General features: G+C 38.7%; 1 protein-coding gene across 1 annotated transcript in view; it reads right to left on the bottom strand.

Annotated features, from left to right (window-relative positions):
* Window positions 1-20982, bottom strand: part of PLXNA3 (plexin A3) — a 304218-nt gene that overhangs the window by 42834 nt on the left and 240402 nt on the right. The window contains exons 21-23 of the mRNA XM_053695795.1: window positions 18138-18394; window positions 15257-15323; window positions 884-1030 (exon numbers count right to left, since the gene is read on the bottom strand). Coding sequence (XP_053551770.1) covers window positions 884-1030; window positions 15257-15323; window positions 18138-18394 — 471 coding nt within the window. The remainder of the gene's footprint in view (window positions 1-883; window positions 1031-15256; window positions 15324-18137; window positions 18395-20982) is intronic.

Here is a 20982-nt window from a genome sequence, read left to right as displayed (position 1 = left end):
CTTTTGTTTTGTAAGTGAGAACTGCTTAGGGCCAATGCGTTCCCTTTCTGCCAATTACTTTTCATATCATGGAAATGTAAAAATGACAGTTTCTTTATGCAACATGACCAGATGGCCATTCTATCTCTTTTAAAAGGAAAAGTCTCTCTCTCTAGGCTAGAAAGTTATTTCTTCTTTAAAAGGGGCACTTGTACTGTAAAATTTGTGCTCCCTTAAAGGGGCCTAAAATCCAATTTTGTTTTCTTTCATGATTCAGATAAAGCATACAATTTAAGACAACTTTCCAATTTACTGTTATCAAATTTGTTTCAATCTTTTTTGCATCCTTTGTTGAAAGAGCAGTAATGCACTACTGGGAGCTAGCTGAACACGCATTGGGTGAGCCAATGACAAGATATATGTACAGCCATCAATCAGCAACTAACTCCCAGTAGGGCAATGGCTTCTTCTGACCCTACCTAGGCATACTTTCAACAAAGAGAACAAAGCAAATTAGAATTCTATTGGAAAGTTGTTTAAAACCACATGCTCTATCAATATCATGAAAGTTTAATTTTGACTTTAATCTCCCTTTAAGGGCTTCCTACTGCCCATCAGAAGACCCAAATCCAGACATATATTGAAGAACTTTTGCTGCCGCTTCCATATTAAGGTAAATAAAGTATACAGATTAGATTAGGACCCACTAACAGGCCAGATTGTAGGGATATACAGTGATGTCATCAGCTGTTCAGTAACCATGGTTACCACCGCCACCCCCAAGGAAATTTATTGGAAATCTGGCCTGTTGGCGGGTTCTGAGGACTGGAATTAAACTCTTAATTAGATGTCATAGAACCAGAAGGGAAGAACTGCAGTTGTTTTTACTGTATATATTACTTACTAGAACTTTGTAATCTATCTGCTGACGGATAAGCTTGTCCTCACTCAGTGAATATCTGGCTTCTCCTGTAATGGCATCGATTGGTCCTTTTTCCATTTGCTGCTTGATGGCACAGAACAGCATGAAAAGCGGCTCCCCGGCGCATTCCTACAGAAGACGACATTAAGTACCACTCACCAAGAAGAAACAACCACGCCCTCCTTCCCCAGACACAAAACACTCTCACTGGATTGGAAGGAAGAAAACACAGGGCCTAGAGAAATACTGCTACAACTGACGCTACAGCACAAATCTAGGGCAGGCTTGACAAAACCAGCACACAGGGAGCCATTGGCTCCTAGAATTTTACCTCTGGCGCCTAAGTTTTTGGGTTATGTTCCATATATCTAAATACAAATACCACTGTCTGGCTCCTAAAAGTATGACTGGCTCCTAAATATTAAACAGATTTGCTGACCGCTGATCAAGGATCAAAGCAATGGTTGATACAAATTCAGTCAAATATTATCAGATACTATAAATAAAATATGCAAGAATAAGTTACCTGAAAAGATGGGTGTAACGTTTTGTGTTTCTGTCCAGCGCACTATATCATAGGTCAGTCTTTCTAATACTCTAAAACATGTAATTATGGAAGAATACACCAGCAAAGCATAGCATAGCATACTGTCCTTTACCACAATTTATGTGACATGATGAGTTTTGTCAATGCGCATTGCAAGATACATTTCTGATACATAAAAAGACATGTGAGCAAACAATATGCTCCAAAACAACTAAGACTATATAGAACAGGGTTCTTCAAATCACAGGTCGGGACCCATTACTGGGTCATAGCACTATGTTTACTGGGTCATGAATTGTGTGAATTTTATATAAGAGTGTGTGTTATATGAGTGTTGTGTTGTATAAGTGTGTGTGGTGTGTGTTATATGATAGTGTGTGTAATATGAGTCAGTGTGGTGTGTGTTATATGAGCATAGTGTTGTATAAGAGTGTGTGTAATATGAGTCAGTGTGGTGTGTGTTATATGACTGTGTGTGTAATATGAATCAGTGTGGTGTGTGTTATATGAGCATAGTGTTGTATAAGAGTGTGTGTTATATGACTGTGTGTGTAATATGAGTGTTGCGTTGTATAAGAGTGTGTGTGTTATATGAGAGTGTGTGTAATATGAGTCAGTGTGGTGTGTGTTATATGAGTGTTGCATTGTATAAGAGTGTGTGTGGTGTGTGTTATATGACAGTGTGTGTAATATGAGTCAGTGTGGTGTGTGTTATATGAGTGTTGCGTTGTATAAGAGTGTGTGTGGTGTGTGTTATATGACAGTGTGTGTAATATGAGTCAGTGTGGTGTGTGTGTGTTATATGAGCGTTGTGTTGTATAAGTGTGAGTGGTGTGTGTTATATGAGTCAGTGTGGTGTGTGTTATACGAGTGTTGTGTTGTATAAGAGTGTGTGTGTGTTATATGGGTCAGTGTGGTGTGTATTATATAAAGGTTATGTTGTATAAAAGTGTATGGTGTGTGTTATATGACAGTGTGTGTAATATGAGTCAGTGTGGTGTATGTTATATGAGCCTTGTGTTGTATAAGAGTGTGTGTGTTATATGAGTGTTGTGTTGTATAAGAGTGTGTGTGTTATACAACAGTGTGTTGTATAAGAGTGTGTGTGTTATATGACAGTGTGTGTAATATGAGTCAGTGTGGTGTATGTTATATGAGCCTTGTGTTGTATAAGAGTGTGTGTGTTATATGAGTGTTGTGTTGTATAAGAGTGTGTGTGTTATATGACAGTGTGTTGTATAAGAGTGTGTGTGTTATATGACAGTGTGTGTAATATGAGTCAGTGTGGTGTATGTTATATGAGCCTTGTGTTGTATAAGAGTGTGTGTGTTATATGAGTGTTGTGTTGTATAAGAGTGTGTGTGTTATATGAGTGTTGTGTTGTATAAGAGTGTGTGTGGTGTGTGTTATATGATAGTGTGTGTAATATGAGTCAGTGTGGTGTATGTTATATGAGCCTTGTGTTGTATAAGAGTGTGTGTGTTATATGACAGTGTGTGTAATACGAGTCAGTGTGGTGTGTGTTATGTGAGCGTGTGTGGGCTGTGTGTAATATGAGAGGGTGTGTGTGTTATTACCATTTACAACACTTACAAGTTTGACTATAATCAGGAATAAAGTACGCACACATTTTAGTCCCTTTTGCCAAAAATTGCAGCCATCTTGTATTTCACTTCAGGAAGTTCCATTTTTCTGTCATGATTCAGACACAGCATACAATTGTAAACAACGTTCCAAATAACTTCTATTATTGCATGTTTAATTCTCTTTGTATTATTTCTTGAAGAGCAACAACTCACTATTGAGAGCTAGCTAAACACACTGAGTGAGCTAGTGACAAGAGGCATATATGCAGCCATCAATGATTAGCCATCTCCCACCTGTGCATTGTTGCTCCTGGGCCTAGTTAGATATGCTTTTCAACAAAGGATACCAAGAAGATAAAGCAAATTAGATAAAATGAGTACATTGGAAAGCTGTTTAAAATTGCACGCTCTATCTGAATCATTTAAGTTTCATTTTGACTTTACTGTCCCCTTAAAGGGACAGTCTACAATAGAATTTTTATTGTTTTAAAAGATAGATAATCCCTTTATTACCCATTCCCCAGTTTTGCACAAACAACAGTTATATTAATATACTTTTTACCACTGTGATTACCTTGCATCTAAGCCTCTGCAGACAGCCCCCTAATCACGACTTTGTATTTATCATCTAATGACCTGCATTTAGTATTGTGTTGTGCTAAATCTTAAATAACTCCTCGGGCTTGAGCACAATGCTATCTATACGGCCCACATGATCTAGCAATCTCCTGTTGTGAAAAGCAAATACAAAATCATGTGATAAGAGGCTGTCTAGGCTGTTATAAAGCATATTAATATAACAATGTTGGTTATGCAAAGCTGGGGAATGGGTAGTATAAGCGTTGTCTATCTTTTAAAACAATAACAATTTTAGAGTAGACTGTCCCTTTAAGTGGAGAACTGATGAAAAGACAAAAAAGTGTGAAAAAGGAAAAAAAAAAAGGGAATAAATATAGAAAATTGTACTTGAAAGAGAAGTCAAGTGCAGCAGATCATATCAACATAACATCTTGACTGTATAAGTAAAACTTGCTCGCAAAGGAAGATCCTGAAATAAGCATGTCGATGGAATTTGAGTCATTAAAACTTTATTGTCCCCTAAGTATGAAGGACAGCTGTTTAAGAAGTGCAAACCAAGTTGTGACTGGCACTAGACACAACAGAGACTTCCTACGGATGCAGTATCTGCTGTCAGTCACAAGTCAAGAGGATTTACAGTGCATAACTGAATGGTATACATTTCATAGACTGCCTTAAACGTAACAAGTTTAGCAAATGAGAACGATCTAAGGAATGGCAACAAGCAGGAATAGCCTTCAATAACAAACCCGATGGTCTGGCTAGATAATAGATCCTTGAGATCTATGGTTGCCATAAATACACTCAGGCCTACAGCTTAAAGGGACAGTCAACACCAGAATTGTTGTTGTTTTAAAAGATAGATAATCCCTTAATTACCAAATTCAATTTTTGCATAACCAACACAGTTATAATTATACACATTTTACCTCTGTAATTACCTTGTATCTAAGCCTCAGCAGACTGCCCCCTTATTTCAGTTCTTTGGACAGACTTGCATTTTAGCCAATCAGAGCTGTCTCCATGGTAAATTCACGTGCATGAGCTCAATGTTATCTATATGAAACACATGAACTAATGCCCTCTAGTGGTGAAAAACTATCAAAATGCATTTAGATTAGAGGCGGCCTTCAAGGTCTAATAAATTAGCATATGAACCTCCTAGGTTTAGCTTTCAACTAAGAATACCAAGAGAACAAAGCAAAATTGGTGATAAAAATAAATTGGAAAGTTGTTTAAAATGACATGCCCTATGTGAATCATGAAAGTTTTTTTTGGACTTGACTGTCCCTTTAAAGGGACACTAAACACAATATTTTTCTTTAATGATTCAGATAGAGCAGGCAATTTCAAGCAACTTTCTAATTTACTTCTATTATCAATTATCCTTCGTTATCTTGCTATCTTTATTTTAAAATCAGATATCTAAAGCTTAAAGGGACACTGAACCCAAAAAATTTCTTTTGTGATTCCGATAGAGCATGCAATTTTAAGCAACTTTCTAATTTACTCCTATTGTCAAATTTTCTTCATTCTCTTGGTATGTTTATTTGAAAAGCAAGAATGTAAGTTTAGATGCCGGCCTATTTTTGGTGAACAACCTGGGTTGGCCTTGCTGATTGGACAGCACCAATAAACAAGTGCTGTCTATGGTACAGAACCAAAAATTTGCTGGCTCCTTAGCCGAGATGCCTTCTTTTTCAAATAAAGATAGCAAGAGAATTAAAAAAAAAAAAAGATAATAGAAGTAAATTAGAAAGTTGCTTAAATTTACATGCTCTATCTGAATCATGAAAGAAAAAAAATTGGGTTCAGTGTCCCTTTAAGAGTCGAGAACCTGAGTTATGCTTGCTTATTGGTTTGCTAAATGGAACCACCAATAAGCAAGCGCTATCCAGGGTTCTGAACTTAAAATGGGCTGGCTCCTAAGCTTTAAATTCCTGCTTTTTAAATAAAGCTAGCAAGAGAACAAAGAAAAATTGATAGTAGGTGTAAATTAGAAAGTTGCTTAAAATCGCATGCTCTATCTGAATCATTAAATAAAAAATTTGGGTTTAGTGTCACTTTAAATACAGCTGAAGATAAAGCATTTTTACATAAAGAAACCTTTACAAATGGCTGAGCTGTTCCTGTTTTGTAGCAACAATACAGAGATCTGTAATCGAAGCCATGACCAACCACATTCCTTCGGGTGTAATGAAAAAGAAAAAAAAAAAAGAATCCTGCAAGGTTATAGGTCTCTTGCGGCTTTTACAGGGCAAGAAATAAAATTCTGTTCCGTGGAGGGTGATGAAAACCAGACGTGAACCCCTCTGAATCTGTGCTTTGCTTTGGGATTAGTTGGAATAGTTAGTCATGTCATAACTAGACAGCCTGTTAAGTTACTTACATATTAGAAATAACATTACTGGCATATTTCTGTAATTCCCACTCACTAGATGTTACTTATAGGGAAGAGACTGAAACCAGCCGAGAAAAACTAAAGATAAATCAATCCCAATGTACAATAAAATGTACTATACCATATGCTATAAATATTATGCAGAATGCTGTTAGTGAGCTGCAAATACACTGTTGTTAAAGCAAACTGAATGGAAGGTGACTACATAATCTTTTAAATGGTACATGTGACTCCACCATATCTCAAATTCATATTGTGTTGACAACACATGAACGCTGGAGACACGAAGGGTATCCAAGTCAAGCAATTATAAGTGCCACTCGAGGATGCCCAAAGTATATCTTTAAAAAAACAGGGAGACCAGCTTAAAGTGATGGAAAACTCTCCACTTTATAAAAACAGATAACTTACTTGTTAATGTAGCGCTGAAATTAAAATATCCGCACTCCGCCACCCACTTCTAAAGTCAATTTTTATGTGAGCTAATGGTTTGAACTGTTCTCCAATCAGCGCTCTCCCCTTTGGGCGGCTTTTGTTGTAGCTAGAGCGCTGATTGGACAACAATACAAAACAATATACACACAAACATACACATACAGTGTTCACCATTCAGCCAGATCGATGTGGTTTCACAAGAGGTGATGCACCATCTTCCCTTTAAGTTTTCTGTCATAATGAATGTGCTGTTGTAAAAGGGGGCTAAAATTCTATTCCAAACCATGTTAGGTAAAGCTCAAAAGATATGGTTCTTTTTTTTTTTATAGAAATTATGCTATTCTATTGTCTATGTGACCCTTCACGTCAGCCTGTTCCCACGGCAGTTAAAGGGACACTGAACCCAAATGTTTTCTTTCGTGATTCAGATAGAACATGCAAATTTAAGCAACTTTCTAATTTACTCCTATTATCAATTTTTCTCCGTTCTCTTGCTTTCTTTATTTGAAAAAGAAGGCATCTAAGCTATTTTTTGGTTCAGAACCATGGAAAGCACTTGTTTATTAGTGGGTGAATTTATCCACCAATCAGCAAGAACAAATATGGTCCGGCATCTAAACTTACATTCTTGCATTTCAAATAAAGATACCAAAAGAATGAAGATAATTTGATAATAGGAGTAAATTAGAAAGTTGATTAAAATTGCATGCTCTATCTGAATCGCGAAAGAAAACATTTGGGTTCAGTGTCCCTTTAAGAATGCACAGCAGTCCGTACGGAAGAGAAAGGGGGGTCTACTGTGTATCCAGAACTGAAATATGAAGTTGTCTAAAAATTTACTTTTTCTTAGTGAAAATAGGTAGAAAACTGGACCCCAAGGAGGAAGGGACAAGTAGCGCTGCGGAATCTGTTGGCGCTCTACAAATACCTGATAATAAATAAGAAGAAGAAATCAATGCAGAGTATAAGGACTGGGCATGGAGACGTCTTTTTCTCATCAAGTGTCTGATACTTTGTAACTTTTAGTATAATATAATCTGGTTTCCCACAGACAAGATTGTCCACTTATTTTATAGAATTGAACTCCAAACCACAAGAGTGCACGTCTGTAGGATTCTATGGATAAACCATCTGAAGCAGCATTCAGAGGAATTATTATTTAAATATTAGATAAGATTTTATTAAAAACCCAAAATTTTTCTGTTTTGATTCAGATAGAACATACACTTTTAGACAACTTTTTAATTTACTTCTATTGTCAAATTTTCATAATTCTTTTGGTATTGTTTAATGAAAAGCAGGGAACGTAAGCTCAGGAGCGTGCATGTGCCTGGAGCAGTTTTGCAGGTATGTTATCCATAAGAGCACTAGATGGCAGCACTATATCCTGCAATGCAGTGCTTCAGGAACATACCTAGGTATCTCTTCAACACAGAATATCATGAGAACGAAGCAAATTTGATAATAGAAGTGAATTTAAGTTTTTTTGTCTGCTCTGTCTGAGTCACAAAATAATTTTTGGGGTTTTATATCCCTTTACCATTCATAAAAAATTCATTTTTTAGTGCCCCTTAAATGTAAAAGCAGAAAAACGGAAAAACATAATTTATGCTTACCTGATAAATTCCTTTCTTCTGTTGTGTGATCAGTCCACGGGTCATCATTACTTCTGGGATATAACTCCTCCCCAACAGGAAATGCAAGAGGATTCACCCAGCAGAGCTGCATATAGCTCCTCCCCTCTACGTCACTCCCAGTCATTCGACCAAGAATCAACGAGAAAGGAGAAACCAAGGGTGAAGTGGTGACTGGAGTATAATTTAAAAGATATTTACCTGCCTTAAAACAGGGCGGGCCGTGGACTGATCACACAACAGAAGAAAGGAATTTTTCAGGTAAGCATAAATTATGTTTTCTTCTGTTATGTGTGATCAGTCCACGGGTCATCATTACTTCTGGGATACCAATACCAAAGCAAAAGTACACGGATGACGGGAGGGATAGGCAGGCTCATTATACAGAAGGAACCACTGCCTGAAGAACCTTTCTCCCAAAAATAGCCTCCGAAGAAGCAAAAGTGTCAAATTTGTAAAATTTGGAAAAAGTATGAAGCGAAGACCAAGTTGCAGCCTTGCAAATCTGTTCAACAGAGGCCTCATTCTTAAAGGCCCAAGTGGAAGCCACAGCTCTAGTAGAATGAGCTGTAATTCTTTCAGGAGGCTGCTGTCCAGCAGTCTCATAGGCTAAACGAATTATGCTACGAAGCCAGAAGGAGAGAGAGGTAGCCGAAGCCTTATGACCTCTTCTCTGACCAGAGTACACGACAAACAGGGAAGACGTTTGTCGAAAATCCTTAGTTGCCCGCAAGTAGAACTTGAGGGCACGAACTACATCCAGATTGTGTAGAAGACGTTCCTTCTTTGAAGAAGGATTTGGACACAAGGATGGAACAACAATCTCTTGATTGATATTCCTGTTAGTGACTACCTTAGGTAAGAACCCAGGTTTAGTACGCAGAACTACCTTGTCTGAGTGAAAAATCAGATAAGGAGAATCACAATGTAAGGCTGATAACTCAGAGACTCTTCGAGCCGAGGAAATAGCCATTAAAAACAGAACTTTCCAAGATAACAATTTTATATCAATGGAATGAAGGGGTTCAAACGGAACACCCTGTAAAACGTTAAGAACTAAGTTTAAACTCCATGGCGGAGCAACAGTTTTAAACACAGGCTTGATCCTAGCTAAAGCCTGACAAAAGGCCTGGACGTCTGGATTTTCTGACAGACGCCTGTGTAACAAGATGGACAGAGCTGAGATCTGTCCCTTTAATGAGCTAGCCGATAAACCCTTTTCTAAACCTTCTTGTAGAAAGGACAATATCCTAGGAATCCTAACCTTACTCCAGGAGTAACCTTTGGATTCGCACCAGTATAGGTATTTACGCCATATCTTATGGTAAATCCTTCTGGTAACAGGCTTCCTAGCCTGTATCAGGGTATCAATAACCGACTCAGAAAAACCACGTTTTGATAAAATCAAGCGTTCAATTTCCAAGCAGTCAGCTTCAGAGAAGTTAGATTTTGATGTTTGAAGGGACCCTGTATCAGAAGGTCCTGTTTCAGAGGTAGAGACCAAGGCGGACAGGATGACATGTCCACCAGGTCTGCATACCAAGTCCTGCGTGGCCACGCAGGTGCTATTAGAATCACTGATGCTCTCTCTTGTTTGATTCTGGCTATCAATCGAGGAAGCAACGGGAAGGGTGGAAACACGTAAGCCATCCTGAAGTCCCAAGGTGCTGTCAGAGCATCTATCAGGACTGCTCCTGGATCCCTGGATCTGGACCCGTAACGAGGAAGCTTGGCGTTCTGTCGAGACGCCATGAGATCTATCTCTGGTTTGCCCCAACGTCGAAGTATTTGGGCAAAGACCTCCGGATGAAGTTCCCACTCCCCCGGATGAAAAGTCTGACGACTTAAGAAATCCGCCTCCCAGTTCTCCACTCCCGGGATGTGGATTGCTGACAGGTGGCAAGAGTGAGACTCTGCCCAGCGAATTATCTTTGATACTTCCATCATAGCTAGGGAGCTTCTTGTCCCTCCCTGATGGTTGATGTAAGCTACAGTCGTGATGTTGTCCGACTGAAACCTGATGAACCCCCGAGTTTTTAACTGGGGCCAAGCCAGAAGGGCATGGAGAACTGCTCTTAATTCCAGAATGTTTATTGGTAGGAGACTTTCCTCCTGATTCCATTGTCCCTGAGCCTTCAGAGAATTCCAGACAGCGCCCCAACCTAGTAGGCTGGCGTCTGTTGTTACAATTGCCCAGTCCGGCCTGCTGAATGGCATCCCCCTGGACAGATGTGGCCGAGAAAGCCACCATAGAAGAGAGTTTCTGGTCTCTTGATCCAGATTCAGAGTAGGGGACAAGTCTGAGTAATCCCCATTCCACTGACTCAGCATGCACAATTGCAGCGGTCTGAGATGTAGACGTGCAAAGGGTACTATGTCCATTGCTGCTACCATTAAGCCGATCACCTCCATGCATTGAGCTACTGACGGGAGTTGAATGGAATGAAGGACACGGCATGCATTTAGAAGCTTTGTTAATCTGTCTTCTGTCAGATAAGTTTTCATTTCTACAGAATCTATAAGAGTCCCCAAGAATGGAACTCTTGTGAGAGGAAAGAGAGAACTCTTCTTTTCGTTCACTTTCCATCCATGCGACCTTAGAAATGCCAGAACTAACTCTGTATGAGACTTGGCAGTTTGAAAGCTTGAAGCTTGTATCAGAATGTCGTCTAGGTACGGAGCTACCGAAATTCCTCGCGGTCTTAGTACCGCCAGAAGGGCACCCAGAACCTTTGTGAAGATTCTTGGAGCCGTAGCCAATCCGAATGGAAGAGCTACAAACTGGTAATGCCTGTCTAAGAAGGCAAACCTTAGATACCGGTAATGATCTTTGTGAATCGGTATGTGAAGGTAAGCATCCTTTAAATCCACTGTGGTCATGTACTGACCCTTTTGGATCATGGGTAAGATTGTCCGAATAGTTTCCATTTTGAACGATGGAACTCTTAGGAATTTGTTTAGGATCTTTAAATCCAAGATTGGCCTGAAAGTTCCCTCTTTTTTGGGAACCACAAACAGGTTTGAGTAAAACCCTTGTCCTTGTTCCGACCGCGGAACCGGATGGATCACTCCCATTAATAACAGATCTTGTACACAGCGTAGAAACGCTTCTTTCTTTATCTGGTTTGTTGACAACCTTGACAGATGAAATCTCCCTCTTGGGGGAGAGAATTTGAAGTCTAGAAGGTATCCCTGAGATATGATCTCTAGCGCCCAGGGATCCTGAACATCTCTTGCCCAAGCCTGGGCGAAGAGAGAGAGTCTGCCCCCCACTAGATCCGGTCCCGGATCGGGGGCCCTCGGTTCATGCCGTCTTTGGGGCAGCAGCAGGTTTCCTGGCCTGCTTGCCCTTGTTCCAGGACTGGTTAGGTTTCCAGCCTTGTCTGTAACGAGCAACAGCTCCTTCCTGTTTTGGTGCAGTGGAAGTTGATGCTGCTCCTGCTTTGAAATTCCGAAAGGGACGAAAATTAGACTGTCTAGCCTTAGCTTTGGCTTTGTCTTGAGGCAGGGCGTGGCCCTTACCTCCTGTAATGTCAGCGATAATTTCTTTCAAACCGGGCCCAAATAAAGTTTGCCCCTTGAAAGGTATATTAAGTAATTTGGACTTAGAAGTTACATCAGCTGACCAGGATTTTAGCCACAGCGCCCTACGTGCCTGAATGGCGAATCCTGAGTTCTTAGCCGTAAGTTTGGTTAAATGTACTACGGCCTCCGAAATGAATGAATTAGCTAGTTTAAGGACTCTAAGCCTGTCCGTAATGTCGTCCAGCGTAGCTGAACTAAGGTTCTCTTCCAGAGACTCAATCCAAAATGCTGCCGCAGCCGTAATCGGCGCGATGCATGCGAGGGGTTGCAATATAAAACCTTGTTGAACAAACATTTTCTTAAGGTAACCCTCTAATTTTTTATCCATTGGATCTGAAAAAGCACAGCTATCCTCCACCGGGATAGTGGTACGCTTAGCTAAAGTAGAAACTGCTCCCTCCACCTTAGGGACCGTTTGCCATAAGTCCCGTGTGGTGGCGTCTATTGGAAACATCTTTCTAAATATTGGAGGGGGTGAGAACGGCACACCGGGTCTATCCCACTCCTTAGTAACAATTTCAGTTAGTCTCTTAGGTATAGGAAAAACGTCAGTACTCGCCGGTACCGCAAAGTATTTATCCAACCTACACAATTTTTCTGGTATTGCAACAGTGTTACAATCATTAAGAGCCGCTAAAACCTCCCCTAGTAATACACGGAGGTTCTCCAATTTAAATTTAAAATTTGAAATATCTGAATCCAATCTGTTTGGATCAGAACCATCACCCACAGAATGAAGCTCTCCGTCCTCATGTTCTGCAAGCTGTGACGCAGTATCAGACATGGCCCTAGTATTATCAGCGCACTCTGTTCTCACCCCAGAGTGATCACGCTTGCCTCTTAGTTCTGGTAATTTAGCCAAAACTTCAGTCATAACAGTAGCCATATCTTGTAATGTTATCTGTAATGGCCGCCCAGATGTACTAGGCGCCATAATATCACGCACCTCCCGGGCGGGAGATGCAGGTACTGACACGTGAGGCGAGTTAGTCGGCATAACTCTCCCCTCGCTGTTTGGTGAAATTTGTTCAATTTGTACAGATTGGCTTTTATTTAAAGTAGCATCAATACAGTTAGTACATAAATTTCTATTGGGCTCCACCTTGGCATTGGAACAAATGACACAGATATCTTCCTCTGAATCAGACATGTTTAACACACTAACAATAAACTTGCAACTTGGTTACAATCTTATTTAACAAAAACGTACTGTGCCTCAAAGAAGCACTAAACGATTAAATGACAGTTGAAATAATGAACTGAAAGACAGTTATAGCATCAATCCTTAAAAACAACACAACTTTTAGCAAAGGTTTGTTCCCATTAGTAAAGTAACAATAATTAAATTTGAAACATAAAAATTACAGAGCAACGTTTTTTAATCACAGTCAATATATAAGTCTCACAGCTCTGCTGAGAGAATCTACCTCCCTCCAAAGAAGTTTGAAGACCCCTGAGATCTGTTAGAGATGAACCGGATCATGCAGGAAATACAAGAGTAACTGACTGGAATTTTTTGATGCGTAGCAAAGAGCGCCAAAAACGGCCCCTCCCCCTCACACACAGCAGTGAGAGAGAAACGAAACTGTCACAATTAAAACAAGCAACTGCCAAGTGGAAAAATAATGCCCAAATATTTATTCACTCAGTACCTCAGAAAATGCAAACGATTCTACATTCCAGCAAAAACGTTTAACATAATAAATACCTATTAAAAGGTTTAATGTACTTTTAACAGAGTAATTCCGGTGAAATACCATCCCCAGAATACTGAAGTGTAGAGTATACATACATGTCATTATAACGGTATGGCAGGATTTTCTCATCAATTCCATTCAGAAAATAAAAACTGCTACATACCTCAATGCAGATTCATCTGCCCGCTGTCCCCTGATCTGAAGCTTTTACCTCCCTCAGATGGCCGAGAAACAGCAATATGATCTTAACTACTCCGGTTAAAATCATAGTAAAAACTCTGGTAGATTCTTCTTCAAACTCTGCCAGAGAGGCAATAACACGCTCCGGTGCTATTGTAAAATAACAAACTTTTGATTGAAGTTATAAAAACTAAGTATAATCACCATAGTCCTCTCACACATCCTATCTAGTTGCTGGGTGCAAGAGAATGACTGGGAGTGACGTAGAGGGGAGGAGCTATATGCAGCTCTGCTGGGTGAATCCTCTTGCATTTCCTGTTGGGGAGGAGTTATATCCCAGAAGTAATGATGACCCGTGGACTGATCACACATAACAGAAGAAAAAGATGTAGCCATAAAAATAAAAGAAAATAAAACAAAGGCTCTATCCAGACAGCCCTGTAATACAGGAAGAGTAAAATATGAAATCTTCATCGAAATTAACTTTATAAATTATGTGTGAGGGTTTAATGAGGTTTCTGTATTCCACTTTAAGAGAAATGTAGCTTTATCAACAGGTTAATGGTTAAATTGGAGAGAGAAAAACCTGTAACCTTTTGAATAGAAGATGGGACGATACGTAAAGGTACCAAACCCTTTATCTAAACTGCTTGGGACAGGAAAAGGTTTGGATTTCGGCTCATTTATAAGTTAAATTGGGAAATTTGGAGAGGGGATGGAACCAAGTGTAAACAACAATATCTTATGTGATTTAGGTAATATTTACATGTCATAATATAGCTTATACATGTAACCTAAAGCTGGTTATATATCATGTATAATACTTTTGTATACATAGCACCCTTGGTACTGTAATCAGAAAGGTAATAGGTGTTGTTTCAAATAAATATAGACTATTATTTGCATTTTAGAATAGAAAACCAAACCAAACATGCAGGCAGAGAAGTGTGAGACTTACTGGCGGGAATTTTTTTTATTTTTTACAAAAAAAATAAGAGCCATATAATTATTGTATAGGCAATAAGCACATCTAGGCAAGTATCTTGCCTTTGCCCAAAAGTATATTTTATTGTCAATGCAGCAGAGCATTCTAGGTAAGATATGTAAATTAGATATACAATATCTCATGCTTTTTGCTTCTGGTACTGTGTTGAACAAGAGCAAATCCCATTATGGGGCTGATGCAGCAAAGACAAAACCACTTCTGAACAGCTGTTTCAAGCTTATTAGCTCTCACCAGCAGAAAAAAAATATTAATAAGAAAGTCTGGATTTCTGATTAATTCCAGATTTTGGAATTCCAGATTTGGGGATTTGTTAAAGCTTCTGAGTAGGAATAAATCTAAAATTAGATTTTCATGGTGGGAACTAAGAAAAATAAGCAGGAGCAAAACCAAATATGACCTTCAGGGTGAGACAAATACAAAACCTTCTGGGTGGAAGATCAAAATGTGGCTCTCTGGAGAAACAAGATAAGTTTGACCACCATGATGAGGCAAACCTAAATATGGACTCCAAGAAATGAACACAGCTCCCTCTCAGCTCTGGGCAAGACCACATTTCACCCAGCTTAACATTAGTACAGGTACAAATCCGCAAATCCAGAATTCTAAAATCCAAACTATTCCGAAATCCAAACATTTTCTGGTCCCAAGCAGGTTGGATAAAGGATTTTCGACCTGTAACACCATTATGGAATCTCTTCTTCTCACCTTTAGAAACTTGTACAGAAGGAATGTGAACCAGTTTGTTAACATCTTCTCTGCCACAGACTCTGTCCTGCAGGGGGAAAAAAGAAATGCAACTGATTTGAAATGAAAATAATCAAAACAAGTAAAAACAAAACTTTAGGTAGAACTAACACTGGTCTTAGGATCTTGTAGTCTCAAAATGTTTACGTATAACTGTAATATGTATTGACTGGATATTTATCAATTATTGTAGTTTGCAACATTTGTAGCTTGACTGCAAAAAAGCATACTTATATACAGAACCTGCATAGGGAAGTCTTATGCACAGAACAAAACAGTGTCGCACCCAGCACTTAGAATAGGGACAGAATGTGATAAAACCTCCAGGGAAAGAAATATAAAGTGAATAAAATATACGTCCACACTCAGGAGTTCCAAAAATAAAAATAACACTTTATTCCAAATGATAAAACATCATAAAAGGGATGAATATTCTTACGCGTTTCGTGCATCACGGCACTTAATCATAGGAGGCACATATATTTTATTAATTTGCATTTTTCGGTTTGCTCAGCCACACTGCGTGCACAACACTTCAGTGCCTGTAACGTATAAACCCTTTACCTCTCTTGCCCTTGTTCAGTATTGCTGGCGGAATCCGGAGGAGGAACTGGAGCTGCTAAAGAAATATACAGTCTTTAGCACAGATACAGCCTGCTCTTTTCCTTGAGGTGTGTGTTGGATGCAGCCTTGTCATCCTTCACATCTTCATGCAACTCTCTGGCAATAGAGTGAAGTCACCTTGCATATCATGGAGTCAAAGACACAACGGAGAAGGGTCTAAAGGCAAAGGTGCTCTACAACGCAATGCTCCTTTTAACAGTATACTAGGACACACAAAGAGCTCCTCTCTCCCAGTTCCATATCCCTTTGCCAATCACCTTTCTAACCATTCAGGTGAGTCACATATGATCCAAGTAGATGCTGAGGCCCCTCATTATAAAGAAAATAAGGGCTTCTTTTGAATGAGGTCATCTGATGCCCTTGGATGCAGGTGATTACTCGTCCCTAGACACCAAGGAGGCATTTAAAGAGAAAAAATGGCTATTGTACAAATATCAAAAAAGAGGGGCATTTGCAGAGCCCTCATCTTTTCAAATAAACAACACAGAGCAACTTCAGACACAATTTTAGAATGAGGTGGAGTCTCCTTTTTGCAATTAGTGATCTTTTGATGATAGTCATACAAAAAGGCAATTTTCTTTTTAATGTATTTACTGTATGGGTGGATTGGGTCTCAATGTGCCATAACCCCTAAGGATGAATTATGCACACAATACATCCCATAAATAAATGGTTAGAGTGCCCCTCTCAGTACCAGTATATTGTTACAGAATTGGCAAATCACCTGTGATGAAAGATTACTTTAACAATACAAATTCATGTTAGACTCAGGACACATCTAAATAGAGTAGTAATATGTCCATATTAGTACCACAGCTATCAAGCTGGTAGGTTATCAGCAACTTTGAGATTTTAGAATACGAACCTCCCCATTGGTAGGTTTGGATCAGGTCTGTTTTCATAAACCACATTACCCTTATTTTGGTAGGCTTTGAGTAGGTTTTTATCATTAAACTCATGTTCCTTAACCCTGTAATTATCAGGAAAAGCCCATGTTGTCATGGTCTTTAAACTTGTATGTCCTGAAAGGGTTAATATTAATTACAATGGTCCTCATCCCAGCAGGTTATGGCCAGACCTTTGCTGTTAGAACAAAGTCCATAATCTTTTGGGACTCTGGAAATATTTGTGTTGGTTGACCAACAGCGACACTTTTTGAGGTTATGAGAACAAAAGAGATGCTAGACCCATTGCATTTATTCTTGGTAGGTTCTGCGCATTTAACAATTGTAAAACCCATCATTCTCATCTTAGTTAAATCTAATTATGTCCATTTTGCTAGACCCATCACCCTTGCAGTGACATTCTTAGCAAATAAGTATTAAATGACCCAAGAAACTTACTCTAGTGAGCTATGAAACATGTTCCTAATTGTTAGACCTATGACCCTCAACTTGGAAGTTTAGGATTTTATCAATTCTATTATAATTCTAATCTAACACCTATAAGTCGTGTGTATATTTCCTCTTTTTTCTATAATTATAATTCAATATACCACATTGGCTTTTCCTATTGGTAAACTATACCTATTTAATGCCATTGTTTGTTTTAACATGTGTTTATTGTTTTCCGTTATAATATATTTGTATTAATACCTAAAGGGTTAATGCTGTATATCAATGGTGCAATCTGTTTTTGTAGCAGGTTATCTCTCACAAAGTGCCCCTTTGGGCAGGACTATGGCCTCTGTGGCCGAAACGCGTAAGCCGGTTGCTTACACACTTCGTAGCTGTGTTTGTTCCCTTGTTCACTCTTTTTACTTTTAAGGAATAAAAACTAAGTTTTATCTCCGAGCGAATCTCTTGTTTTGAGGAAACAGCTTTTCTTTGGATTGTGATGTTCTGCTTCTAATAAATAGTCTTGTGCATTTGATTAGTCTCCACTCTGTGCCGTTATATTCTACAGTGCTGGGAACATGAGTAGAGGTACTTAATGACACCGAGTAATGCTATAAAAACAGATGCATAAAACTCTGAAGACCATACAATTTGCAGGTTACTATAAACTTATCCGTCACACCTTGGTAAGTTCAGAACATTTCCATGTTGTTAAATCCATGTTCCTCTCTATGGTAAGTGCTGACCATGACTATCTGTATCAGATCTATGGAACTCGTTGGTAGCTCCTTGAAAAGTTCTGTAATTGCCCTTGTTAAACCCACAGCCCTTGTTTTGGTAGATCCGTAGCATGACGTTTACTACAAACATCTGACACTCACCTGCGCAATAGTAGCTTAGGGTGATTTTTGCTCTCCAAGTTTTTCTCAATTAGGTCACTGAGAAGCTGTTTAAGCAGTACAGTGGCATATTCCATACGTCCTTGCAATGTCACCATAGTGAGAGAAGCAACGTTGCCACGGTCCCGCATGGAGAAGCTTCTCTGAGACTCCAAAGTATGAATAAACAGGAGCAAAAAGTTCTTGTTGTTAAGTAGCTGCCCAAAAAGGCGTAGGGCCTTTTCCACATTGGGTGGGATCTGTAGAGGAATAAAGGAATAGAGATGTTTTGCGGTCAATCCCCTGCTTCACAGACAAAAAAACATTTGAGAACATTCACATAAGGAAACCAAGATATGGTAAGAAACCACTTATATGGGTGGGAAGGTTTCACACGGTAAAAAAGGCCGACTATAAAGATATCTATAAAAAAGGAAAATAAAGAATTGGCAGAGAGACATAAATTAAGAGTGAGATTAAGAGGTGTCCTAGAAATGAAATATATACAGCGTCAAAAGAATTAAAAAAAAAAATAAAGAAAAAGGGTGTTTGATTGTGTACTCAACTAATGTGGTAAAACTTAACTTTAATTCAAAACCCATTAAAATAATGTCTGAAGACAAACCTATATTATATTCCCCTCTTGAGGAACCTTTCTTTAAATGGTTCCTGGCAATGGTATAGCCTAAAAGCCACACAACACCCATAAAGGAATTCCTGGCTGATAGCAGGAAACTCGAAATCAGGTTGGAGGTGTTTTAGTAAAAACAAGTTACATAAAAGCAAATTAAACAGAAGCAAAATGCACTTTGTTTTCATTTGTTACTTTGTAATAAGGGGTTACTAAGAAACAATCCTGGTGTTCCTCTTCTTGAAAATAAAAAAAAAAATAGACTCGCTTTATTAAAGCGAAGGTCAATTTTGATGAATTAGTGCCCGGTTTTTAATAATCCTATTAAAAACAAGGGCACTTTAAGTCATCAAAATTGACATTTCACTACGTTTCTTCAAAAACTTACCTTTTTACCCTGCAAGCCACTCCAGTGCTTCCTCCACCCGTCGCAAGCCCTCTTCGCAGATCCAAAATTATGAATCCGGCTTCCTCCAATCACAGCGTTGCATCAGGCCATGATTCCCCCCAGGGGGAAAGCCGTGATTGGAGGAATCCGTATTCATCATTTCTGACGTAAGAAGAGGCTTCCGACGGCCAGGGGAATCGCTGGAGCGGCTTTCAGGATAAAAAGGTAAGTTTTTTAATTTTAAAGGGACATTATACACTCATTTTTTCTTTGCATAAATGTTTTGTAGATGATCTATTTATATAGCCCATAAAGTTTTTTTTCTTTAATAAATGTATAGTTTTGCTAATTTTTAAATAACATTGCTCTGATTTTCAGACTCCTAACCAAGCCCCAAAGTTTTATGAGAATACCGTCAGCTACCTTCTCCAGCTTGCTCCTGTTTGTGTAAAGGGTATTTCTTTCATGTAATTAGCAAGAGTCCATGAGCTAGTGACGTATGGGATATACATTCCTACCAGGAGGGGCAAAGTTTCCCAAACCTCAAAATGCCTATAAATACACTCCTCACCACACCCAAAGCAAAAGAAGGGGGAGGGGGGGAAGGTCTTATTTCACACTTGCAGTGGGCTTTCCAGCTGCCTTTTCAACAGAGCCAAACTGACAGCTTCTAAGTAAGTTTTTAAACAGTTTTATACTGGATTTTTATATCATTATCTGTGCATCTTATTCTTTATAGTAGTGTCTATTACATGCAGTTATATGAAAATGAGTGTATACTGTCCCTTTAAGGAGTGAAATGTCAATTTTGATGAATAAAAGTGCCATTGTTTTTAATAGGTTTATTAAAAAACGGGCACTAATTCATCAAAATTGACCTTCACTTTAAAGGAATAGCCTTAGTCAAAATTAAACGTCCATGATACAGACAGAGCAGGCAATTTTAAGCAACTTTCTATTAAATAACTCCTATTATCAATTTTTCTTTGTTCTCTTGGTATCTTTATTTGAAAAAAGCACCTGGGTAGTACTTGCTTGATTGGTGTCTAAATGTAGCAACCAATCAGCAAGTGCTACCCAGGTGATGAACCAAAAATGGGCCCGCTGCTAAGCTTACATTCTTGCTTTTTCAAATAAAGATATCAAGAGAACAAAGAAAAATTGATAATAGGAGTAAATTAGAAAGTTGCTTAAACCTGCATGTTCTATCTAAATCATAAAAGTTTAATTTTGACTAGACTACCCCTTTAAATCCATTAATATACATTACATTGTATAGCATCTCTCTCTCCTCTAAGCTATACATATTAAAAGGTCGTAACGTCTTTCCTTGTAAATTTGATTTCATAGATCACTTTAGTCTTTTGAACAATTTCTAGTTTATTTATATCCTTTTAAAGACATAATATTCAATTTAAGGCGCAACTAGTGAACTAATATACCTCTTCATATATAACCAAGCATTCTACTGGTATTTGTTGCCATACTACCGCATTGTTTATCAAACAATTTTATAGGGACATTGTACACTAGATTAGTCTTTGCATAAATGTTTTGTAGCTAATCCATTTATATAACTCACCTAGTTATGCATAATTAAACAACTTTCCAATATATTTTCATTGTTTATTTTCCCCCCTTGTCATGAAATCTAGCACTGACATTTGCGCAATTTCTACTTCTCAGAACAGGAACTGCCCCCTGAGACATCTTAAGGCTAACTCTGCTACATATATTGCCCCAATTGGCTTTAACTAATAAATGCAAAACAAAGCTCTTGGTTAGCCTTGTTGTCTGCAAACTAAAGCCCAGATTGGCTCCTCCAAATA

This window comes from Bombina bombina, chromosome 12 (genome assembly GCF_027579735.1).
Source record: "Bombina bombina isolate aBomBom1 chromosome 12, aBomBom1.pri, whole genome shotgun sequence".
Lineage (NCBI taxonomy): Eukaryota > Metazoa > Chordata > Amphibia > Anura > Bombinatoridae > Bombina > Bombina bombina.
Note: the sequence above shows the minus strand (reverse complement) of the source record. Positions and strands in the feature narration are given on the sequence as shown.